Source organism: Cyclopterus lumpus, chromosome 6 (assembly GCF_009769545.1).
Source record: "Cyclopterus lumpus isolate fCycLum1 chromosome 6, fCycLum1.pri, whole genome shotgun sequence".
Classification (NCBI taxonomy): domain Eukaryota; kingdom Metazoa; phylum Chordata; class Actinopteri; order Perciformes; family Cyclopteridae; genus Cyclopterus; species Cyclopterus lumpus.
In genome coordinates this window covers 14349462-14376809 of record NC_046971.1, presented here as the reverse complement: position 1 = coordinate 14376809, position 27348 = coordinate 14349462, and the positions used below count along the sequence as shown (strand labels likewise).

The 27348-nt window shown below is 40.3% G+C and overlaps 1 protein-coding gene across 1 annotated transcript in view; it reads left to right on the top strand.

Moving 5' to 3' along the window:
* Positions 1-27348, top strand: part of shank3a (SH3 and multiple ankyrin repeat domains 3a) — a 135329-nt gene that overhangs the window by 61885 nt on the left and 46096 nt on the right. Inside the window, exons 4-12 of the mRNA XM_034535207.1 lie at positions 3153-3261; positions 3770-3921; positions 4682-4849; positions 7732-7848; positions 13828-13905; positions 14347-14413; positions 15356-15585; positions 15765-15934; positions 24857-25038. Of these exons, the coding sequence (XP_034391098.1) occupies positions 3153-3261; positions 3770-3921; positions 4682-4849; positions 7732-7848; positions 13828-13905; positions 14347-14413; positions 15356-15585; positions 15765-15934; positions 24857-25038 (1273 nt within the window). The remainder of the gene's footprint in view (positions 1-3152; positions 3262-3769; positions 3922-4681; positions 4850-7731; positions 7849-13827; positions 13906-14346; positions 14414-15355; positions 15586-15764; positions 15935-24856; positions 25039-27348) is intronic.

Genomic DNA, 27348 nt, shown 5'->3' with positions numbered 1-27348 from the left:
ATTTAGCTATTAAGTTGTCTGTATGTTATTCCTTTTAAGCTAATTAAAACTACTGTAGCACTGCCAGGTTTAAGGCTGGTAATACAGACATTGATTTGTACTGCACAAAATTAGGGGCATGTATTGCACATTCAGTGACTTTTCTGAAACAAGAATTGTGCTTTTGTCTGGAAATAGTTTCCTATGATATAACTTCACCTATGCGCATACACATCCACTAACATTATCATAGCTCCTCAACTGTTTCCTGGGAATGTGATTGATTGGTGTTTCTGTGTTAGTGGGTTACAACTTCCTGCGGCAGTTCACTAAATGTTTTCAGATAGGACATCATGCTGTTACACACAGGGCTGACTGCCAGAGAAGTCTACATGCATATCAACAAACCGCACACACTTTGTATAGCCTGTACAGAGTATCATTTATGTCTGTCATAATCTGACAAAACAATAGTATTTGTGTTTTTTAAGAGCTTGGGTGATAACAATTTTATCTCACTAGATTTTAGGAACTTTGCTGCTGATTTTAATTTGTGGTATTGGAATATAAATACATACACTATCAAGTCTTTTATCATTGGTCCTCGTAGTCTGTCCCCAGTTTATCGTGTTGAGTATTTTTAGTTTTTGGCTTCAGGAAATATAACCATAACCGCCGTATAATAATTCAGTAAGTCAGTTTTCCTCCCAGAATCTTCACTATAATGAATAACCTACAATATAAAAGCCCATGAGGGACAGTAGTCACATTTATATGTGACTGAAACTTGACAAATCAATGAATGAAATATTGGGGTACTACTCATATTTTCCTACTTTTTTCCACTAGAATTTCATTAACTATGGAGGAAGATTTAACCCCACTTGCCAATCATTAACATGCCCTGCTGTGTGTGCATTCACAAGCTTAACATGCTTGTGAATCCAATGCTGAAGCTGGATCTATCTATAGTTAAGTGATGGATACTAAAAGTAATAGGTAATCAATGCATAGATGATTTAAATATAATTATCCACACAGCTGAAGGTTCTTCTGCAATATAATTCCGCAGTAATATGTTTAAACTAGGAACATGATGAGTGTTTTTGTCTAGGTCAGGAAGAAAGAGAATTGCAGTATCTAAAGGACATAAATGACATGCAGAGATTTTGAGCTTGGATGATTTTTTTATATTTCCAAAGGATACAATTTGACAATTATGGAAATATTTTTGAGCTTGGAATATAAACTGTAAATTTGTCTTATCTATTCATTTGTTATACTTAGATTGATAGGGTAAGTAAATGTAGCTGATTTCATATTTATTAGTTTTTGTGCATTATATAAAAAGGTGTATGAATTGTCTTTTGATTAAGTGTTTAGTAGTACACATTATTGACAAAACGTTCAGTTTCATGGGAAATTATTGGTCTTGCAAAACAAGAAGTTAATTGTATCTTGTCACTCCAAGGCTTTGTTGTACTGTAATCCTTTTCTTATTTTTGTTTTCTCTCTGATTTGTCAGTATGTCATGGTAACTTGGAAAGTCCGTCCACGTGTGTGCATTTACACTGTATGTGTGTGTTACAGAGAGAGAAAGCTAGCGAAACTGAGAAAATATGAAGAGCTTATTGAGACCCTCACTAAAGCAGATACATCGTTAAAAATGCTTATTATCTGCCCTCTGTTGAACAACCTATAAAACACACATATGATCCAACTGATCACTGGCAAATCATCACCGAGACTCTTCAAGGCAGTATCCGAGGCATTGTGCACGAAGGACGCATGCATGCACGCATGCAAACACGCACGCAAACACGCACGCAAACACAACCTCAATGCTCTTCCCACTCATGTGTACATTGGCTGCCAGAGCTGTCTTTGTATCCTATCACCATAACAACTGCCTCACAGAGCATCAAAAAAAAAAGAAAAAGCCAAAGTGAATTCTCAGTTTGACTTGGAGGTGGTGAGAGTAGCAGTCGGCAGCTCCACGCAGCATGTCAGTGTGGTGTGGATGAGCAAAAGGCAAGCGGGCTGCAGATGACTTGGTGGGAAGGGAAAGGGAGTGTGTGATGGGAAATTCGGAAGGTGCAGGGTGTGACTTTTAAAGAACGAGGGATATGCAGTATATGATGCAACAAACGGTGAGTGTCAAAGGCTGCTGAGTTCTGTTCACATTTTGCATGTGAGTGTAAATATTTGTAAGTGTTTAAGTTTGTCATACTACATGCCTTGTGCTAAGTAATTCAGCTGTGTAAAATGTAATATGTGTGTGTGTCTGGAGGGTTGCATGTGGATGTTACGTAATGACTGAGACTGAGAAGCAGATAATTCAATAGTAATTTAAGTTTTCTGTAAAGCTCATTTGGTATACTGCAGATATTGTCTCTGTAATTACATCCTCAAGATCTATATTAGTCTATCATCCTTGTCCTCATTGGTATTTGATATGTTTAGTATTAAACTATAGTTTAGATATAGTTTTACTTTAAGTCTTTTTTAAGTACAGCACATAATCATTAGATACCTTCTGCGATATAATATTATGTCTCAGATATTCCAACATAGATTGTCCTGATTCTTCAGGCTTTAGTAATCTACAGTGAAATGTTAGTGCTGGTACCTTGCTCACAGCTTCATTTTTCACTCTATACTCCCATCAGCAGTGGCGATAAATATGTTTAATCACAAGTCACAGATTGTGCCGCTGGGTTTGTGCATGTATCTTTGCTTGTTTTAGGACTATGGTTTTAAACATCAATGTTAGACTCAGGGATGCAATAGTGTTGCTCTCAGGCACTTACAATATTATAACCATAACATTTGAGCTGAAAATGCGACGTTAGCCTTAAAATAAAATGTTCATGGCACAAAATATCAAAAGGAACGGTCTTCATTTCAGCATTACCTTACAGCCCTTTCCTTGTCTTTTTTGGTCTCACCTATTATAGCTTATATATCTACTGCACATGGCCCATTTGGTTGGCATGACAGAAATGAAATAAAACCTTAAAACACAGAAGGCGAGAGCAGCGACTTTAGCTTTCATCTCTGAACTGCATTATTAAACATCCCCTTCCACATGAGTCTGACATCACCCAATCACAGCTGTCTTTTCCTCCACTTTGCCCCTACCCCCTCCCCGCTCCCTTGTCTCCCTCCATTAGGCAAACCTGAAGAAGTTTATGGAGTATGTGCAGCAGAGGAACATTGACAAGGTCTCAAGGTTTCTGGAAAAAGGCCTGGACCCCAACTTCCATGATCCAGACACAGGAGGTGAGGAAGTCTATACTTAGAACTACCCCCACCTTCTCTACTTTAGTTAAATAATACATAAATAAATAATAATCTTTTTCAAACCCTGATATGTGTTTTCTCTTGAGCTTTCTCTTTATCTCCCTCTCTCCCTCTTTCTGGATTCATTTCTTTGCTAATCTACTTGCGTTTATGCAAATGTTGTCCAGCCATAAAATAGATTTTCCCTGTTTGGTGATCTATCAACTGACAGAGGGGGGGGGCATGATAATAGGTTGGTTTAACACCAACAGGAAGTTGTCACTTTGGCAGAAAAGAGGGTGGAAATCACAGCAGTCAAGGCAGTTATCCAAATGCAAAGTCACTGAAAATGTAAAATCACAGTTTTATTAACTGTGGTTGGCTATTTTGTCATCAAATATTGACAGCTTCAATTTTTGAATGTTCATATACTAAGAAGAAAGCACAATAATGTCACTGTAAATACGATTTTTGATATTGTTTGCTTGGCCATCCTTGGGTTTTACAGAATGTCCTCTAACGCTGGCAGCCCAGCTGGAGGGATGTGCAGATCTCATCAAGGTGCTGAAGACTGGAGGGGCTCATCTGGACTTCAGAACAAAAGATGGCATTACTGCCCTACACAAGGCGGTGCGCGGCAAGAACCATACAGCACTTATAGTGAGTGTAACACACAATCAATTGTCACAGAAAGCTGACTCATCTCTTTTTCTTTTGCTACACCAATTGCAAACTTGGTGTGAAAAAAGGAAAGCTTGCAGGTAGGCAATTTCTGGCAAAGGGTGCTTGAGCAATTGAGTACAGAGGGCGCTTGAGCAATTACTAAGTATGTGAGGATTAACATGCCCTCTTTAAATGGGCTGGCCTATTCATTGCATGGCCTTGTATGTGTCTCGTTTGAGGAGGCTTGTAATCTACATGAAAGGATTTACATGAGTCATATAATTGATTTCCTGTTGAGCCAGATCTGTTGAAAATGGAATTGTTATTTCCGCTCAGTCATTGTCATTATCCAAATATTCAATGTCACTGCGCCATGTGATATACATAATATGTTGCTGCTGTTGGTATAATACGTCTTCAGAAGGTCATGCTTATGTCGCCAAATAAAATTAATAAATAGTTTATTTATAATTATTGTATACATGTCCTACAGCACAAGATGCTTCTAATCACTGAATGATTACTTTGCTGAGATTTGTTCTTGAGAAAGCATTATCTAGTGTTAATAACATACATATATATATATATATATATATATATATATATATATATATATATATATATATATAAATAAATAATACATAAATAATACAGACCTACAGTATATACTGGTCTTCTCAACCTTCACATTGTGACTTGGAACTGTAAGAAGTAATTAAAGCATTATTCCCCCCTAACCTTCCTTGTATCCTACCAGACGCTGTTGGACTTGAGTGCATCGCCTGACTATAAAGACAGTAGGGGGTTGACTCCTCTCTACCACAGCTCAATGGTAGGAGGGGACCCCTACTGCTGTGAGCTGCTGCTGTATGATCATGCACAGGTTGGCTGTGTGGATGAGAATGGCTGGCAGGAGATACACCAGGTAATACACACGTAGACACACACACACACACACACACACACACACACACACACACACAATACAACAGTGATTGGTGCAGAATACAAATGTAGGTGCAGGGTAAGAGGTCTTGTCTGGTTTTCAGAGTTTCATTGAATTGATTTTTGTGTTTCCCTCAGTTTGAGAATTTAATTTGTTGTGGTTGAATCCCTTGAGGGGGTCATGTGCTGGTAGGAAGCTCAAGCTTGGAAAGGAAGTAATTTTTTTGGGACATTTACCACCTTGGAAGTATTTGTAATCAATGACGACGTTGAACTACATTTCCAAGCAGATAAAATAAATACAAAATACATTTGAAAAACATTATTGTTTTTCTGTGAATGTACTGTATGTGGGTTGAGTGCTCAAATGTTAAATTTACAAAACGGTTATTGATTCATGGTAATGCTAGTTGTGCGACCACAACACCTATACATGTACTATACACACACCCACACATATTGAATGTTCATTTACTCAGAAATATGCAGTGCACAAATACGGACTACTAAAATGTCATGAACTATACATATATGTTTCTAGAGGCCTCCAGAAATGAGGAGTTACTAGGACACAGTTACTCTGCTGTTGCTGCAGCTCTATCTAAACCAGTGCCTGGCAGTGCAAATATTGGTGTCCATCTATGTTAAGTATAGAAATAGGTCCTTGACCTATGAAGAGCAAACATGGCATAATGTGTGTATTTTACACTCATACCACCTCAAGGCATGCTCTGTAAACATAATAGAGGCTAGTGTGTACATACTGCTTTTGTTTGTGTCAAGTCTTTTTAGCGTCTATCTGTGTAGTGACGGAAAGACACTGAAGGTTCTTGTGCTTTACATGGAACCAAGTAGGACGCTGTGGGACTCATCACCTCTGTTGCTCAGAACATGTTGAATGGCAACATTTTACTCGAATGTCGGGAAATCAAGCTAATCTAAATGTTAAATAAACAATCAAATGTGGTAGGCTGTATTGTTATTGTAGCCTAAAACGTCCCCTCTTTATTTTTGTCACACTATAGCGTTGAAGCTATACTATTAATACAACCACAAAATGGTCCTTTTATACCACTACTGAAAATGCAAAATTTGTTATGGGTTTGTCGTCAAATTACTGACAGCAGGTTTTGAAGCTCTGCAGTATGAGAATAATCTTTTTACCTTTTATATGACATCTTTTGGGAATCAAAACACATGCAGGTGGCCTTGAATGAGGAGTGTAGGGGTGTTTATTATGCTAATGAGAGAGTTACCTGAATGTGCACATCCCCATGAACAGGTGACATTCATCAGTCGGAAACGAGCAATTTACGAAAGGTCTGTGCACTTAAAATAGTTTTGTGAAACCGACTTGGAGCAGATGATTTCAGTAAAGAAAGTACTTGTCTATGGTTTCTAATGCATTTATGTCCTCCATTCTGCTTTCCTTAAAGCAAGTGTGTTCAGGTATGACTGTGGCAGCAATGCAGAGGACTTGTTTTTAAGTCTTCCCTTTTAGTTTGCAGATACAGTAAGGGTTTTAAATGGAGGGATATATGGCATTTCAATACTGATTCAGATCAAGTTTTTGTGTTTATAAATTTAATTAAATACATTTTTTAAAGCCCAAAATCACAGAGGGCCTCAGATGGCTTTACAATCTGTACACATACAACATCCTGGTCCAGATATAACCACGATCCATGTAGACCTGGGAGAAAGCACAAAGTCTCCGGAGAAGGAGTAAAGTTAGTAATGTGCACTAATGGGACATGAATTCTTCCAGAAGGAGAGAGAGAAGAGGAGAGAGGAGCTCAGTGTATCCTAAAATGTCCACCAGCAGTCTAGGCCTATAGCAGCATATCTAGGGGCTGGACCAGGGCAAACCTGAGCCAGTTGTAACTATAAGCGCTATTAAAGAGGAAAGTCTTAAGTCTACTCTTAAATGTGGTGAATATAAATTCCCTACACATTTTCTCCCCATTTTATTTATTACTACTCCTTCTTTTGGTCTCCCCTTTTTTTATGTCCTTTCCAGCATTAGTATTCTAGAGGTATATAACGTGTACGATAGAATACGCTGCTGAAGGTCTGATAACCAACAACAATCCCAACATCATTTGTGTGCTGTCTCACTGCTGTCACACACTCTTAGCGAGACAGAACACAGGAGGGAGAGAACAATTGCTGGGAAGAGTTGGTGTGCTTCTTTCAATGACGCAGGACAAAACCCCAGAGTAGAAAGGCAAGAAGAGAGAGGAGATAGATAGAGATTAGATGAAAAGTGTATTGCTCCGAGTTATGTGAAACAAAGAAGCAGAAAAAAAGGCATAACTCTTGTCAGAATAATTTTAACTCACAGATTTTGCCTCAGGTGATACAAACACGTTTCTCTCTTGCTTTTAGAGACTGTTAAAATCATGTGTGAGGAGAATTAGCCCAAGGGAAAACAAAACATATTCAATAGTTTTAACATTTCTGAGGCGTACGTGTTTTAGTTGTTACAATTCCTGTGAAGCTCATTTGTAGAAGCATGTATTTGGGCTGCCTTTTTTATATTATATATGAGAATATTCAAGCTATTCCAGCCAATCTTTCAATTGTTTATGTAGAACATGTTTTCACATTTTCTTCAATGTGACTGATCAGCTCACAAAAATACAATGTGGACTTATTTGGCTAAGTTCCACATTCCTTTTACATTCCTGGTTAAATTCCAGTTCGGGGCCTTTGTCACACTTCGGTACAACAAATATGACTATAAAATACGCCATACTGCTCATCTATATTTTCTCAGAGACAATGTATAGTTTCTCCCTTTTGACTTTGTAATTAAAAAACTAGGATTTGTTTTGTAAATGTGTGATTATGTACTTTCAGGCATGCCGCTATGGCCACGTGCAGCACCTGGAACACCTGCTGTTCTACGGAGCCGACATGACCGCCCAGAATGCATCTGGAAACACTGCACTGCATGTGTGTGCTCTCTACAACCAGGTACCAGTTTTAAAAGAAATATGCTTGCGTGCTTGAGAAATGTTTGAGTTTTCTGTGGGATTACATTCATATTAGAAAGATGTGTAATTCATGAATTACATTCAATGCAAATGTTCCGTACCAATGCAAGAGACAGTGGCATGCTTAGATATCACGGCAAAACGGCTGTTTGTTGCGTTTATCTGATTGGCCGAAAGGGATTTCTTAAATACAGTAATTAACCATGACCACAATCTTTCCCTCAGCTTGCTGGCATTGTTACCATTGGTGCTGAGGGTATCTGGATCCATGAATGTTTGTACTGTCGTCAATGAGATCTTGGTTGTCCTCCATGTCTCTGATCCGTAGAGTAGTAGTAGTGTAGTTGTAGCTAAACTTAACCATACCATAGCCATCCTGTGTTTGCCATGCATATCCCTTGTTTGACGAGCGACTCAAAAACGCTTGCAGTAAACGTTCACAATTATTGTTGTTCTGAAGAGTCTGATGTGTGAGCATTATGTACGTTTGTAAGTGTACCTGCACACTTATGTGTACTTGAGTGGCAGTCTGAAGCAGAGGTATCCTTTACCTGGTCATTATTTAGACTGTATGCGTTGCCTGTTATGATAATGGATCAAAGGGGAGATTGAAGAGAAGTAGTCCAAGTGGGAGTGTGGCATGAAAATGGACAAAGATCAGAGATATTTCTATCATGTGGGTTTTTATTATACATTAATCCACTCTTTCTGCTGCAATTTGGATGAAAGCAGCAAACAGTATTTTGTTGTAGTTTATGCTCAGTATTTGAAATGCCCCTGCTACCTTAGAGACTATCAGTGCCAGGCTGGGACAGTTGGACAGTTATTATTAAGCTGTACGACAAAGGATTAATGTTTCGCTTTGATTCTTTGTACTACAGTAAACCTACAGTGAATACATCACACTTTCATTTATTAGTGCACACTGAGGACCTTGGTCTATATTTTTAAATGAAAAGGCTAACATTATTTTTAGTTTTTCAGTAGTTTTTAGCAAATGTACTCATGAATACACACTATATACAGGAATAAATCAAACTAATAAAAAATGTTGCGCATTAAAAACCAATTGGTGCTCTGGTGAGTATTCATGCCAGCAGAAAGGTTTTTTGGCAATAATGCATAATAAACTACAGCACCCATGTTCATGGTAATGAATATCATCCAGTGCAACAATAATGTGTTTTAGATAGTTTTAAGACAATAATAAATGTCTATAGCACAGTATTATGCCATATCTGGCTTTACGTGTAACCAGAGTCAAATTCCATGTATGTGCACACATACATGGCCAATCAAGCTGATTCTGATTCTGAGCTACACAGGCAGTATTTTCTTTTTTGCAGGCTAAATTATTTTTCATTTTGGTCTTTTCATCGGATTAGTTGGAAATAAGAAAAATATACAACATTTTCAGCCTTATTCTATTAATCATATTTTATAATTTCCACAAAAGTCAGCACCAGATTGAGACCTCCGAGATAAATTGTTTTAGCATACCTACCAGCCTTTGCAGTCTCCCACGTGAGGAAATATGCACTGCCTGAGATGATGGTTGGGGTGGTGGTATTTGTATTGCACTCAGTATGTGATGTACTGGAACACTTAAATGTTTGTTGCAGCTTATAAAGTAATAATATATTTTAGGGTCTGTGATAGCAGGAATGAAACAATGTGTATTTTGAATGAAATATGAATGACTGTGTTCTGCCTATATCAGGAGAGTTACATGAGGACACTGGGAGATAGGAACAGTGGAAGCCAGCGTACTCCTGGGAAATGATGTGTTGTTAAGTACAGTGTGCCCATGTGTTGCGTTGTCCTCGTTGGTTCGAGGCTGCTAAAACAGAAACATGTAACTGGATGTTCTGGAAGAGGTTTCTTTCTGCTCCTTCATTGGAAAAAGAGAGTAGTCCTCAGTTCATGAACATTAAATGAGTACTTTACTAAAACTTTAACAAGTGAAAAGTGTGTGTGTGTGTGTGTGTGTGTGTGTGTGTGTGTGTGTGTGTGTGTGTGTGTTCGTGCGTGTGTCCATTTCACCAACACAAGCAGAGTAAAGTCATTACACGTTAACACACTTTTCAGTGTTTTATGTGTCTGGAGCAGGAGTGGATATAATAAGAGAGAATGGATAACTAGTTACTTGTACAAACTCTTGTTAGTTTAAAGTCTAGTAATGGATATGGTCACAGCTCTTATGTGCTTTTTCCCCTAAGGATGGCTGTTATCTTGCCAGTGAAGGTCGGACGACATGTTGAGTTGATCACAGAAACGATCACAGAAACGATGTCTCTCAGCATGGTTCAAACCAGCTCGAAACAGGCTTGGATGATTATGTACCATTACAGAAAGAAACAGGCTAGTAGAATTGACTGGGAACCTAGTAGTCCAGTGGTGAACCTCAATATATCCATATGAAGAGAGAAAAGATAGTGTCAGAAAGAGGTTCAGATGAAGGCGAGAGAGAGTGGATGAATGGCAAGATCGGCAGCAACAGTGTAAGCTTGATCAATGCTCCCGTTGCAGGGGGTCTGGTTGGCCATTAATATGTACTGACTGGGCTTTTAGCTTGGCACATGTGATCAGCAGCAGTGACTGAAGACATGGCAGGGGTCTTTTACCTGGCAGACAGTCCATGGGAGCTGGTTGGATACACATTAGGTACTATAATGGCAACTGGAGACAACACTGATGAGTGAAATTAAAGAGAGGTTGTGCAAGACAGAACTCTTTAAACCCCTCAGACCAATTAAATGTTGGGGCATCGCTTTAATATGCTGCATCGAGGAAGTATCACTGTATTTTATGCAACAGTACTTGTATTATGCTGTAGTTATACACAATAATGCGGAAGATCGTAGCTCGAAATTGTGCATCTTATGTGCTTTAGATGTTAGTCACAATCCAAGGTAAGAACAAGCTCTACTTTCACTGGATAATGCCAAATCTGCTTCAAATCTAATGAGAGAAGAATCCTCAACTGTATAAACATGGCTGCGAGAGGTACCATCTGTCACACTCTTTACACATGACTGACCCACGTCATTACTTTAAAGTACTTGACTTAGCTCACTGTGTATTCCTGTGTAGAAAATGTAATCACAACTAGCAAACCATGGTGAGGGCTACTGAAAAGGTTTTCTTAATGAATTCCTATAGGAAGCTTTGGAGAGAAGAGCAAGACAGATGGCCCGCACTGTAATTGGCCTTTGTGTGTGTGTGTGTGTGTGTGTGTGTGTGTGTGTGTGTGTCTGCGATGCATTTGTGTAAGAGTGTAAAATGTCTCTTTGTGACAGACATTCAAGAATTCAGCTGTTGAGCGTCATTTATTTGATTATTCAAGAAGGTGACAGCAATACCAGACACAAAAACAATAACACAGGCCTGGTACCTTGTAACATGCACATAAAGGAAGAGATTCAGGTGTGCCAGATGGGCTTAGCGTGGAGCCCTTAGGCCAGTGGTTCCTAATGTGGTTGCAGAAGCCAAGAAGGTTATGTTTTCAGTTAGGTTTATGTTTGCCAGCCGAAATACAAAAAAAACATTGGCTCTATTTTCATGAAACTTGGTGCAGAATGGGTCCATTTTTGAGTGGTTTGTCCCTGGAAGAGGTCTGCGCTCTCCATGTGCCCTTCTAGTTTATATTATGCAATCACTGCATTTAAAAACAATTAAATTAACTGAATTTAATGTTAAGTTTGGAAATGTATAAAACACGAGAAGAAAGCAACAAATATCAAAATGACAATATTAAAAACTAATATGCACAGCTACTTAACATGCTACTGACTCATGGTTTCTTAATGTCATAATAACACAACACACTTTCCAGCTGGGAAGTTTTTGAGGAGCTCAGTAGTCTGAAAAATGGTGAACGTCAGAGCAAGTGATGTAAAGTTTCGACACTGTCAACAGAGCTCAAACAAAACTAAACTCAACACTACTTGGCTAACGGCTAAACAGACAGTTTGTTGCTGCTTTTGGAAGACGGATATCTGTCATCTGATTCACTGTGGTATTACACGTCCCCAATGTGATACGTGTGATGTAGCTTTCTTATCTCTGGTATACATGAAGACAGTCAGTTGAGTCAAACCTGCGGGTTCTGCTCTTTCTGCCGACATCAACAGCAGGTTCTCGAATATCCCATTTAAATGCATGTCTGTCTGTCATTGTATATCCATAATATTTAGTCTATTTTCTGTTAAAAACATATGTGTCCATATATTAATTTTATTGTGGGTTAGTTGGCTCGGTTGCCATGACCAACACTGACAGCACTAATGTCTCGATGAAGTACCAGATAGTAATATGGCATTTACCACCAATCCTTCTTCCTAACTCCGTAGAGACATTTTGGTTAAATAGAAATTATGAGACTTATTTGGTCATAACTGTGTGCTAACGTATCAGGTTAGACTGTGATGTGTGTGTGTGTGTGTGTGTGTGTGTGTGTGTGTGAATACATTGTGCATGCAACTGCATAATGTATGGGTGATTAGCAATTAGCTAAGCTAACAGTCTTAAGCGATTATCTAAATCGTTTTTTAGATGTTTTAGACCCATAGCAGTTGTGTGGGCTATTAGCAGCAAGAGTAATCATGCCTTATTCGTAACACCTGCTCCATTTACAAATACCACCATTTATGTATGGACTTTGCAGGCTTATGCAGGTTTTCAGTTGGCACCATGGTCATTATACACGCTGCTCAGTTCAGGCACAGCACCCACAGCTAACATCTATGTGTCTTACCAGAAGAGGGTGCCACAGTACATCAGTGTTAACCTCATACTGGAGTATATCTGGTGTAATACAAGAGTAGTTCATCAGATGCACCCAGCTTGAAGTCACATGGACGTTATTAATGGAACCATATGTTGATTTTGTTTTTACTTGTTCCTTAATCTGTGACTCAGTAGGGACAGGAGTCACCAGAGTCATTGTGCTGGTTGTAGAGCCAGGCTAGTCTTGCTAATGGAGCTATCAGCGTTAAATTACATATCAACCCTCATTCACTCAGCACATGGACACATAACCATGTCTATTAATCTATAATTGGGCTTGTTTTTGGCAGAGGGGCCTGTGCTCATTTACACACAAAGCAATATATGGTAATAGTCTGGCACACAAGAGCGATACATGTGTGGTTGTGAACTACTGAGGATGTCTGTGTTGTGTTTGTTGGAATGTGTTCTTTCTATTAAATTATTCTTAGCCTATGTTTTCATACCCGCTAGTATCTATTAGTTTTAATTTTAGCCATTGCTTTGCCACCAGACTCTCCGTTGAATGCCTTGTATAATAACCATTGTCTTACTACACTCACTTGCAATCTTAAATGATTTGTACAGGGCATAGTTGTGTCTCTTTGTGTCTCTTTTTCTATTTCCTGCTCACTTTTAAATAAAAGATGTAAGGCGACTGTGGCTCAGTGGTGAGCAGGGTCGTCCTTCAATCATAGGATCGGCAGTTCGATCGGCAGTTCGATCCACGGTCCATGTCGACGTAGCTGTGCCTACGGTGTGTGAATGATAGTTAGTCCTGATGGGCAGATGGCACCTTGCATGGTAGCTCCTCCCATCAGTGTATGAATGGGTGAATGATGACAAGTAGTGTTGGAGCCCTTTGAGTGGTCGTAATACTAGAAAAGCGCTGTGCAAGTACATGTCCATTTACCATTTACTATCCTTGTTCATTCTACACTGCCTCTGAGTTGCCTTTGTTTGATTCTTAAATAGTGCTCACTCTTGCAGACATTTCATCATTGGCTACATTTGAAATCAACAGTTTCACTGCACAGCCTGTTCATTATCAATATCATAAAAAATGTTATATATATATATATATATATATATATATATATATATATATATATATATATATATATATATATATATTTGTTCATCAAATACGATGGCACTGGTCAAACACATAGTTCTCTCTGTTGGCATTCAGGATAGCTGTGCACGAGTTATCCTGTTCCGGGGGGCCAATAAAGAGATAAAGAACTACAACAGCCAGACCGCCTTTCAGGTATGTGTGTTATCCAAGAACCTCTGCATGTTACTGTGTGTATATTATCATACCTCACATCTTGCTGCTATATTGAATCGTTAATTGATATTTAAAACTTAAGCAGCGTAACGGCACCCATCCACTGCTGGCTTACCATCGCGGTCTGTGTCTGATTTCCAGCCTTTCTGGTTGATGAAGTCCATGGGAAATTGACACTGACACTTATGTGAAGATCAAAGTTAATTTGTTTGTACATAAGGCAGGCTGTTCCACACATTGCCCAGAACATTGCCACACATACAGATGTGACACATCTGACACAACAAAGAACTAAGTGTGTAAAACATTTATTAGGAGAGGAAGTAATAGTGATTTTTTTAATTTGTAAATCTTTTTATTGAATTAAATGTAGCTGTCATCCACTTTCCGTCAAGTGTTTTCCCCTTCCCTTTCCTCCAGGTGGCTATTATAGCAGGAAACTTTGATCTGGCTGAAATTATAAAGGTCCACAAAGCAACGGATGTTGGTAAGTAGACAGCAGTGGTGATATATCGCCAGGCTACCTCAGTCTTTTATAGGTTTAAACATGTGTTAGAGAGACGTCAGATTAAAGAATGGCAGCTAGCGGAGGGGCTCAAAACAGTGATTACAGATTATATACAGAGGTGTGGGTCAATTAAGGACAATAAATGGATATGTAAGAGATGTGGAGAAGGTTTCAGGAATGTATATGATCCCTGCTGAGTTGAGTTTTTTCTGAGAAATGTACATACAGCAAAACTCTGCCATCTAGTGTAGACTGGATATAAAACTGAATATTGAAACTGAAAGGTGTATTATATATGTAATCCCTTTTAACAAATCGTTTAAAATGGAAATCATATGTATACTGTATCATATGTATGTAATTTAGGCTTCTTTCAATAATAATGTTCCCCCTTCATCATTACACTTTCGATACACTTTACCAAGCCAGTGTGCCGGTAATGTAATTATGAACTTAAACACACATTGTTTATTATTTTTGCAAATTAAACATTTTCATAAAGAGAATACTTAATTCACAGCTACTTAAAAAATATCCATTAATGCCATATTCAAACTACTACTTTCCTTTATCTGTACTTGGTTTACTTCTTTTTTAGTAATAAATATTCAAACATGATAATTATATGTAATATAATGTATAAGATTCACTAGGAACTACCATGATACAATAACCTCATCTCTACGGCTTTGCTGCAGTAACATCAGGACCAGATGTATCATTGTATCACTTGATCAGTTTGTGGAAAAGTGTGTGTATAGATTATAGCTGCGTAAAAATGTTGCAAATTAAATTAAATCAGGTTTAAACAAATCTGAGTGACCTTGAGATGTGTGGAGTTGCAGTTATTTCCCCATCAAACCATGTGTTTTCTACAGTAGCTTCACATGATAAGGTGAGTCTGTCTCTTTCACCTCTCAGTGCCTTTCAGGGAGACCCCTTCCTACACCAACCGCCGACGTGTGACGCCTGGCCCCCTGCCCTCGCCACGTTCCTTGCTCCGCTCTGCAAGTGACAACAACCTGAACGGAGACCACGATTACATCCGCGGTCAGGCCCCTCGAGAAATTCGTGGCCGTCAGGGTCACTCCCCTGTCCCTTCACTGCGCAGTCTGCCAGCTTTTGCACAGCAGCACAGCAGCCTAGGAGAGGTAAGATGGAGGTAGTGAGGCTCTGTAGATGTGTGTGTGTGTGTGTGTGTGTGTGTGTGTGTGTGTGTGTGTGTGTGTGTGTGTGTCTGTGTCTGTCTGTGTCTGTGTCTCTGTGTGTGTGTGTGCATGTTGTACTTGTGCTGCATATGATACTCGCCTCTTCTCCTGCTCTGTGTCAGAGCCGTCATGGAGATATCCCTGACAGCAGTCTCCAGAGTACGGGCAGCTCCAGATCCTCCCATTCCCGCTCGCCTTCACTACATCACATGCATGAAGAGGACAGGCCAGTTCCCAGAAGGTCCCACAGCCATGGCTACCCCCAAGGACACGGCCATCGTGGAAGACTCAGGTCTGTACGACCTCAGCTCAAACTCATAAAATAACATAAGATAGGATAAGATGAGATAATCCTTTATTGGTCTGGCAGGAAAATGTTTAGTATTACAACAGCAAGGAGTGCAACAAAAAATGGCATCGGTAAAAAACAGATCTAGTATAAATAATAAGTAATTATACAGTAAAGATAATAGGAATAAGGTATCTGTAAAACTAACAAAAACTTGAACATGATATTATTGCACATATGAAATAGGAAAAATGTAATGTTGATATTGCACAGAATATTGATATTACACAGTGGTATACATTATTGCAGAAATTAATTAATTGATAGATTGCCGTTTTGTGGTACTGTTGGTCTTTTGGGAGCAGTCTTGATTTCGAGTCTGACAGTAGCAGGAAGGAAGGAGCTGCGGTATCTCTCCTTCCCACACTTCACACGCCTGTCGCTGAAGGAGCCGCCCTGTGCTGTCATATGTTATTTCTTGTGATTTCTCAACTAAACACGTTTTTTGGAGCTTTCTAAAGAAGCAAATCTCTCTCTTTAATTCCTGTCTTACACTTACCAGTCTTGGCAGCTATTCAATTTAATGAGATAATCTGTGATTGACCTTGTGATTGAACACCTACTTTGATATATAAACCACATTTCAGGAAGCAAAAAGTGCCACGGGATGTGTCTGAATCACTTGTTAGTCACCAGGCAGCCTTCTGCGTCACATTCCATCTGCTACTGGTGATAAACATGACATAACATCAATCGGTGAAAATCTTATTTATTTATTCATACATCAATCCCAGGCACATATGAGTCATTTCCTGTCAAAACTGTACTTGCAACCAACCCAGAAAAGTAGTCTGTATAAAGCATAAACTGGGAATTGAATCTGAAATATAGTGGCTGATTGAAACACTGATCAGTATGAGGTCTGTTATAATTGCCTTTGGTGCAGCCCATGCTCCTATCAGGGTATGAGGACAGTGATCAGTAGCATGGTGTCTGGGTCTGGCGGCCCTGTTTATATAACGAGCTAGGATGAAATAGTGCATTTGTCCTGCTGGTAGGACGGAGGGCAAATATCATACTCATCCATTTCTGTTTGTCTCTGTGTTTATATGCAAGAACATTTATGTATAGCCACTTGAACATAGCAATGGGCATGGGTACTTGCACAGTTCAGAGACAGACAGATGGAAAGTGGCTAATAATGATCACTTGAAGGCTACCAATCTGTGAATGTGTTTGTCGGTTTGTGTGAGAGCGATTGAGACAGCGGATAGAACTATGAGTAATATCATCGGATGAGCCACTCAGTTCAAAACAGCTTGTCACTCGATAGATACATAAAACTTGCAGATGTAGTTGTGCTGCTGGGGTGCTGGAACACATCTCCTCCCTTGTACACCGAACTATTAGACAAACTAAACACTAGAGCTCTGATCACATCTCAGAGCGATAGATTTAAGTGGTTTACTGACACTTTGTTTGTTAAGCTTTTTATTATGATCATATGTCAGAGCAAGATCACCTATGTACAACACACACCTAGTGTGAATCCTGGATGCCACACAGTGTGTGTGTGTGTGTGTGTGTGTGTGTGTTTGTGTGTGTGTGTGTGAGAGAGAGTGATGGGTGCGTGTGTGTGAGAGTGATGTTTGACAGGGGAATTGCATTACAGCTCCAGCCATACTCCCTCTAATTCTCTGCTGTCACTTTACTCAATTCATCACATTCTCTCTTTCTCTCTCTCTCTCTTCTCCTCACTCCCCCTCTCATTCTGTAATTTATACACACAAACACATACACGTACACACAGTACCATTAATCTGCTGTATGGTTTGCTAGTAAGTAAGAAAGTAGTCAACATCCTTTATTAAATCATGTAACATGCACACATCACAGCCCATAGAAACTAAAGCTCTGAAGTGTGTCTCTGTGTGTCTCACCACCCTCTATCAAATGTTGTGCCCCATTTATGGTCACAAACTAAGTGCATCTTATTCAGCTATATTTGGCTCTACATTGCATTAATGTCACTGACAGAGAAACATATTGTTTGCTCTTTGTCGTGCTCATTTTGTACAAGGTTGATTAGACAGAGTGCGCAAAAAGAAAAAAAGGACAGCATGGTTAGAATGTCTGCTGTGTCCTGGTCTAAATGGCCTTCTGTCAACAGGGGAGTTGAGACCCTTTTTGCATTAACCTGCCTTAAGACCAAGTATTAATGTGAGGTGAATGTATAAAAAGCCCAAAATGAGCAGCTCTCCATGGCCTGAACCTGCATCCAAGTGGGACTGCCCTTGATTACTTTCCCTCTAATATTTCTCCCTCCCCATCTCTGTTTCTCTCGCTGACCTTCTGTTTATGCCGATGGTTTCACTTGAGGCATTATGGGTACCAGGGGAGTGTGAAATGAGTTTGGCCGGTCAACAGCCCGCCCAACGGCAGAATCCAGCAAGTTCCTGTTGAATTCTTGTGGCATGTGTGCAGTGCTGTCAGGGTTCAATAGCTTGGTCCAGGCTTTAGCAGGCATTTAAGATGGAGACAATAGTAAAAATAGAGTTAGGTCAGCTTAATTCGGACTAGATCACATTACAAAAACAAACATGTGGGTTTGACAATCACTCCAGCTGATGCAGTTGCCAATATAATAAGACATGACACTGTTTGATGATATTTTATTTAGAACAAAGCAAGTTTGCTTGTGTCATAAGAGGTTAATTGGCTACTTACCATGATGTGCTGTCAATACGAAGAGATCATTAATCATTGAGAGCATTTTGTCTTCTGATATCGAGCTGTGCACCTTAGGACCCAGCCATCAGTCTTGGTTTGGAAGAAAAGCTCTGAAGCTGCCAGATAGACACATATTATGTTACAGAGCAGAGGATAAACAACTATTATCTTTTCCATTTCCCAGTTTGTTGCTTTTGTTTCAGTTTTCCTAGAAGAGAAGAGAATGTATGAACACAGAATTCCCTTTTTCAAGCAACTTCCTTGGCCATTTTCAAAGTGATATGATGTTTTTGCTGGTATTTATTGAATTTGAAAACAATGATTACATGACATCTGACTGGTTTGGGCAAGAGATATGTAAGTTTTTTTTCTCAGAAAGCAGTTCCAGCACAGGTTCCGTTAAATCCCCACACGGCGTTAAGGAAACAGAAAAGATGGCGTCATTACCTGCTTATGTTCAGTATCCTGACCCATCATGTGACAAACCCAATATGGGTTGTCACGTTCCCTTGCTCATTTTAATTCTTTGTTTGTTGTGCTTCTCCTCACCTCTCCCTCTTTCTTTGCATTAGTTACACAAGTAGAAGTAGAAAGAAGGAGAAGTGGAGAAGATGAAGAGTTGAGCTTCTTCTGATTCATCTGTGGATAATCCATATCACAGGAGTATTGCTCTTATCATAATGTGTGTCAGCGGGGGGATGCTGATAAGCTAACATTAATCTATTTTGCATCTTATCCTTCATCTTTGTTTCAAACACTGATGCTCTCTGCACTGACCTGGCCACACACAATAATGATCAGGTCATGCAGTGAAAAATACCATGTAGGTGTTACAGCAACTTACAATATTATACATGCACAATATATAAAGCTGATTCTAAGAATTAAGCATGGGGTGACTTCTCCATAGCGCCCCTCCCTCTGGAACTCTCTCCCCAAACTCATCCAGACTGTTCTGACCTTTCCTTATTCAAATCTCAAATCAAAACCCACCTCTTCTGCTTTTAATGTGTGATTGTGTGTTCTATGTTTTTAATGTAAAGCTATTTTATGATGATTTTAATGTTTGTAAAGTGTCTGAGTATTTAGAAAAGTGCTATATAAATCAAATGTATTATTATGTATGAATGTATCAAACAATGTGGATATGGATAATAGATAATAGAATACATAATAATAATATAATAATATATAAATAGTAGTCTTCCCCAATTGTGGTGACGGCCAGTAATTCCAGACACAGAACCATAACATTCCAGTAGTTTTGGTACCTTAACTCCCCTTAAGCGTCTTCTGCCACTCATTGCGGTCCAGGTCGTGGTAGCAGCAGGATAACATGGTAGCCTTGATGTCCCTCTAGCCTGCCTCATACTCAAGCTCTTCCTGGAGGATTTTGAGTCGTTCCCAGGCCAGATTGGCTTTGTAATCCATCGAGCGTGTTATGTGTCTGCCTTGAGGTCTCCTTCAGTTGGATGTGCCCATGAGGTTTTTACTTTGAGCTCCTTTTGCATATCTAAGCCCTTCACCTTTTCCCTAAGGGTGAGCCCAGAGACCCTGTGTAGGAAACTCATTTTGCCTTCTTGTATTCATGATCTCATTCTGTCTGAAGTTTTCCAGAGCTCATGTCCATCGGTGACAGTTGAAACATAGATAAACTGCGAGCTTTGGCTTTAGGCTCAGCTCTCTCTTCCCCATGGAGTCTCTCCAAACGCCTTTTCAACAGTCTATAGAAATCAGCTACATCAGCTACATAAAGATAGGCAGTGTAAATGTTATCCTTAAAGCCATGAGACTAAAGTTTGGTCATTGAAAAGCGTAGTACACCATACATTTTCTAAAACAGTAAATCAGAACAAATGCACTTGCAAAAAAGTGTAGAGCAAATATTTTTGTGTATGAGAATATTGCACTGAAAAATATGTCAAAGCATGCAAATGTTGTCCGTTTTGGCTAATTAGTTCATCCTTAAGGTTGCATGTTGATCACACCAATTGAGTCACGATGAAGCATAAGCGGTCCATGTACAAACAGATTTGCTGTTCACAACCTGAATATGTCCTTCCCAATGAGTCCTCATGATACTTCCACCTTAATAGCCATAAACACTCCCACATTGTGCAAAAACAAATGGGACAGCACATATTCATTCAGCAACGCAAGGACAGATGATCCTTGCAAAATGTGATGAGGATTATGACTTTGTTTATAATGCGCTCATCTCACCTTAGAGAGCTGGGCTATTTGAGCCAGATAAAAAAGAAATCCGTTTACCTGAGAGCAGTCATGTGAGAAGATGCTGCAATGACGCTACTAATTTTGATAGCATCTGTGTAAATGACATTTTCTGACATTTGCAGTTGCATCTTCAGAATGATGTAGACAATTCATAGATGTTGACTATAAACTGAGCTCAGACTCATTATTGAGCTGTTTAAATGTTAACCGTCCTATTGATCCTAATCAAGCACCTGATAGCTGGCATGCCCAGGGTTTTTACATTGAGACTTCCGATAAGGCCCATTCATCTAGAATTATCTCAAAGTTGATATAATCTCCAAAAGGTGAAAGGCACGTAATAACTAAGATGCACGTTTGCTCTTGATCTTGCACAAAAATCGAATTAAAATCATCATTATTTGTTCTAGATATATATATTCACGAAAAAAGGAACAATTTGTTTATATTAGCTTTTCCCTGTCCCCCGAATGTGTCTATAAAAACAAATGATTTTTTATGAAACCAAACAACAAAATCATGTTTCAAAGATAGTTAATAGCATTCATACCACTATCCACAAAGGTTGGAACCTACATACTGTAAACTATTTAGGATGAAACATTTATATTGGCAACTTTTATTTTATTTGATATCCCTTAATTTGCATGACAAAACATATAATATTAGGCCATGGTCCCTGTGATCTGTATAAACTGAACTACAGCTACCTCACTCATTAGCTGTCTAAACTGAAATGAGAATATAGAGCGAAAACAGCTGGGACAATAATCTGTGTATTTTTTAAGGCAAATTATGACAAATCATTTGTCATCATCAAATAACAATGGAGATCCAAGTGCATATTATTGACTACTTATCAGTGCATTTGTTGGCTATATTTTATGTTATTTTATTGACAGTTGCCATCGTTACAGAGGCAGGCCTGGTGTCCTAGGAAACCGTGATGCTTTTGTAATATACTGCATTAGAACTGCGTTTGTGTGTGTGTGTGTGTGGGGGGGGGGGGGGGCTCTCTTTGTGTGCATGCAATGGATCCTACATCTGTATCTTGTAGAAGCTACGTATAATGAGGCACATTGAATGAGAAGGAAAGAGAAAAGAAATTCAACAAAGCAAAGTAAGCACAACAAAAGCTGTTGCAAATGCAGCACACGTTTGCATATGAAAACTGTAAATCATGTCATCATGCAAACTTTTAAAATTGTAACATTGATTGTTTACGCAAAAAGAGTAGATATCACGATGAAATAAAATGTATGTGTTGATCTAGGTAGAATAATGTTTCCTATCCAGTATCCAACTATGACTATGGATTATGAAAACAGGCATGAAACCCTTGCAAAAATATAGAAAGATGCAATTCTGGAGGAAAGGCAAGAACACTGAGTGTTTGTCATGTGCCTCTTGAATTCAGATGAGAAATAAATTAGAGATTCTAAACAGTTTTGTCAACCTTCCTTGTCAAAAGTAGAACAAAGAAAAGTCTGCTCTTTGCTCTCATTAGGGCAAAAGCCGTATTTTTATTTTAAAATGTTGATGGCCAGTTGCCAATTTAAGCCTCATCCTGTGAACCACAAACTGGTCATTAAAGACGAGATAAGAGCAAGAACCATCTCCTCCCCCTCCCTTCTGTCTGAAATGTCTGAAACATAGATAACATGTAACCCGACTGTCATCAGCTCGCCTCAGGGAGCGTCTGAGGTCTAGCTGTGTACATAACCTTACAGTAGGTGTATGGCGTGGCAGAGGTATGTGAGTGGAGGAGGCAGATATATGAAATATATATCATTTAAGGCAGCGATCCCCAACCTTTTTTGTGACATGCACTGGTTTCATATAAGACAATATTTGTATGGACCGGCTTTCATGGTGTGGGCTATAAATATGACGTAATAAAATGATACGACCGTCATAAGAACAAATATAAATTGCATAAAAATACAACTGACCATTATGCCAAATTAGTGGGGGTCCTGAACTTGTTTCTCTGCATCGAGCCGGTCCCATCTCAGGGGTGATGGGAGACAATGACACTCAACGTGTGTTCTTTATGTCCAGTCTACTCCGTAACTTAGTTTTGGCCGCTGCAGAAAATCCCGCTTCACAAAGGTAGGATGTTGGAAATGGAAGCAGGGATTTCAGTGCATTTTTGGCGATCTCAGGATATTCTGCCTTGATTTTAATTTAGAACACCGGCAGAGTTGTATAACATCTTTTTGACCTTGATAATCAATCAAAATGTTTTTCATTCATTGTTTCTGTGCGGCCCATTACGAAGGGACACACGGGCCGTTACCGGTCCGCAGCCCGGTGGTTGGGGGCCGCTGATTTAAGAGATCTAATTTTTGGGTTCTCTCACTGCCCTGCTTCTCCAGCCCTCCCTCCTCTTCGCTGTGTGCTGCTGATGTTCAGTGCCGAGTCTCAGACATTAACATGCGGCAGCTATCCAGTCCCCTCAGTCCCTGCAGTAATTGGAAAGCCGTCAGCAAGCCGTTGTTTCAATGGGGGGGTTAAGTTAAATGAAAGAATCATGGCTGTAAAGTGACTGAAAGTGTTAGAAAGGTGGATAGACAGGGATGAAGGGGTTTAGAGATTTCTAGTCTTCAAAGGAAATGTTGCAGAGCATAATGTCAAAGTCCTGTGATTAATATGTATGTATTACATGGGTTTTTTATGTATGTCAAAATATGATTGAGTGAAATCTTTGACAACACAAGCAGCAGAATGATGCTGAATGTAACTTACACCATGGTGGCAAAGTACTGTAGTGATGACTGAAGACTAGGCGGAGCTCTGCCGCTGCTGTATTAGAGTTAACCGCCAGAGAGAGAGAGAGAGAGTGAAGATGCAATGCGAAGAAATGTTAAGGAGGAGGAGAGGGGTAAGAGAGTGAAAGGGAAGTGAAAGAATGAACGAAACAAGGAGGGGATTCAAGGGAAAGAGGGAGGAGCGACAATTAAACCAAATGGGCTGGAGCTTTTTGCCCCCCGCCCCACTGCACACAATCACACACACGTACATACTCTCACAGCCTGCCTCAGGGAGCCATGGCGCATGCACGCTTGCAGGCAGACAGGCAGCAGGAGATCAATCGTGCTCTGGGACTAGTGTGTGTATGTGAGTGTCAGCGATGTGTTAGCATCATGCTGGTGGTGGCGTATGCCATGCTAGCGGAGGTGCAATGTTAGCAGGAGTGGAGAGGGCTGTCTGTGTATGTGCCTGTGCGCACGGCTAGAATGCACATAGAGGGCTTGTGGTGTGTGAGTGAGCCGTCAAAGGGTAGGGAAGCCACGGAGAGCAGCAGCAGCAGCATTGTCAGAGTGTGTGTGAGTGAGCGTGCGTGTGCGTGTGAGGGGTGGAGGGGAGAGGAGAGGCAGACGCGACGGGACTCCCAGGAGAAGGAGCGGGAGTCGGGGAGCAGACCCAGCCTCTCTCCTCCACAGCTGGAGCACCAGGACTCAAGGACGAGGCGGGATCTGTAACCCGGCTTGGAGCAACTGGAACTGGGGACGCACAGGGATCTCGCTCCCTCTCTGGAGGGGGCTTCTTCTGGAGCCCCAACTCAGGATGTGTTTGACTAATGGGGGCTTTCAAACGGATCTGACAGACCCACACAGAGAAGAAATTAGTGCCAGTCCCTCTTATCGTTAAACATTTTTACTCCTACCTCGGTTAGCAAGAAGGGTATTGTCTGTGCTATTGAAGAAGGAAGAGAGGGAATAAGAGGAGACAGTGGTTGGGAGAAGTGTACTCTCCTCTCATGACTCTCCCATTGAACACTGATTGTTGACTGTTGATCGACAGGCACTTGGACTTGTTAATGAATGAATCCCTGGCCAGCGTAACAACCAGGGGGTGTCACCAGGTTGCTGTCCCGCTGACAACCATGTCGGTGACCACAGGCTTCAGTTACCAGCTCCCTGGAATCACCACAGTAACATATGTGTTTGTTTACAGTCCTGGCTCAGTGCAGAGAGACCCAAGCCCCCCTCATCACACGCCTCCAGCACTGACGGGCCCCCGTGGGCCCAAACGGAAACTCTACAGTGCTGTCCCGGGACGTGCCTTCATTGTGGTCAAGCCCTACACGCCACAAGGGGAGGGGGAGATTCAACTCAACCGTGGAGAGAGAGTCAAAGGTAGGTTGTCTGCTATTGTTCGTGTACATGTTTTATGACCTCACTTAACCTAACTCTGTCACTACTACTTCTGGACTCATCACTAGTAGTTACATGTAGGATCTCCTGTAAAGTGTGTGGCTATATGTGGCACTCAAGACTTTCAGTGCAAGGTTAGTTGCAAAATAAAAGAGCAAACATTCCTGTGCTCTTATACATCTCCAATACAAATCACACCATTACTTCACTATGTTTTTGGCTGCAAAGTAGTTATGTAATCATTCAACCTGGAAGTCATTTCGGTGTTGTTTGAGCTTAACATCGTGAATTGTCATTTCATCCATTGGTAAATGTGCTGTTTTCTGCTTTACACAGAGATCCAGTGGCTTTGCTTTCATGTGTTTGTGTGTGTGCTTTTGTCTCTCCATCCATGCTTCACTCAAGACTATGACTGTAATGACGTAGAAGGTAAACGCCATAATATTCTTCTCACCCTGTATCTCTCCCATACACCTCAGTGTGTCAACTCTAGACCTACAGTGTAGCCATTAGTTCCCGGCCCTGTTTGAATCCACTTGAGATATGTGTTTAATCTCAGTAGAAATCTGTGATTACTTCAAGGAAAGGGCATGCAAATCCAAACAGGTCCCATGTGCTGTGTGTTGGTTGTTGGTATGCATACACACACCCTCTGTCCTCCTTCCCCCTGAACATATAACTACTTGTGTCCCTCCACTTATCACCTGTCCACAGACACCCAGCTTCACATTGACCCCACACCCTACATCCTGCCACTTCACATACATCACCATGGATCAAACCCACATTAGCCTAATGGAAACAGTTCCCTCATGTTCTCAGAAAGGCTGGAGAGGGAGAGCGGTCACACTCATGCTGATACCTCTCATGTTCCTTTCAGATCTACAGAGGCACAGGAAGTACAGATTAAGGGTCAATTTGGAATTTCAATTTGGATTTTTTGCAAACAAACACACACACACACACAAATATTCTGATCAATTCAATTTTCAATTCAATTCAGTTCATTCAGTTGTATAGCCCAATATCACAAATTACAGAGGGCTTTACAATCTGTACACATACGACATCCCTGTCCCAGGACCTCACATCGGATCAGGAAAAACTCCCAAATAATAGAGAAAACCCTTTCACAGGGAAAAAAGGGAAGAAACCTTCAGGAGAGCAACAGAGGAGGATCCCTCTCCCCGGATGGACAGAAGCGATAGATGTCATGTGTACAGAATGAACAGCGTCTCTTTTCCCAGAAACACTCAGTAGTAAACAACACACGACCACTCGACCACTCACAAGACACTTCTCTCTCCCTGGATACATGCCGAAGCAATCCTACCCCTTCCTACAGTAGATGTTTTCTGTCTTCCAGCTTCTCTGACCTTAAACACATTTACTAGTAGTCCTACTCCTGATTTATTTTATGTCTTGTCTTTATAGTATTGTGTCTGTTTTATGGAAACACAGCTGTGATGACAAAATTCAGACTCAGCAATTCAGAATCATGTTTTTGCCAAACAAAACCAAATGATACAGCATTGTCAGAAACAGTGATGCATACTGATGTTGACACAAATGTTAATGGAAATGTGATGACTCAACAGCAGCCAGTATGCCTCCATCTACTGAATGGATCTGCTGTCACTGGCTTTTCTGTCGGTGCAGCTGAATCCATAACCCTGCCACTAATGTGAAAACACAGTGTTTTGCTGTTCTTTCATGTTGGCCATGCAGAAAACAAGCTTACAGTCGCATGGCTGCCAGCACCAAGGCCCAGCCAAGTAAACCATCTGGCTGTGATATGCAACACTGACCATCATAACCATTACTGTGTTGCATTCAATATGCTTCTGTAGTCCTGGGATATAGACTGAGAAATACGTCACTGATGTCAACTGGTTGTTGAACATTTTAAAGCCCAGGCAGTTCAGGTTCTTTATCTACAGTTTGTTAAGGTTACCAAATTCTGTTAGTGCATGTAATCCTACCAGTCCTCCTTGTGCACAGAGAGGCAAGGCCCGAGAAGCCACTTCCTCTAGGGATGGATGACCCTTGGTTTGATACATAATGCATTGCATCTAATCTGCATTCATAAATGGCTGAGTTGTTAATAGTAATATGGCCCATTTGCAATGGAGGACAAGAGGCGGCAAGGCAAGTGAAAAAGAGGAGACGATAGGAGGATTAATTAATTTATCTTTTCCTGAATAAGGTGACGAGCAAATCAAAAACATCTACACCCTAAGCACCTGAATAAATATCAACAGAATTCTTTGTACCCTGAAGGTAACGTTGATA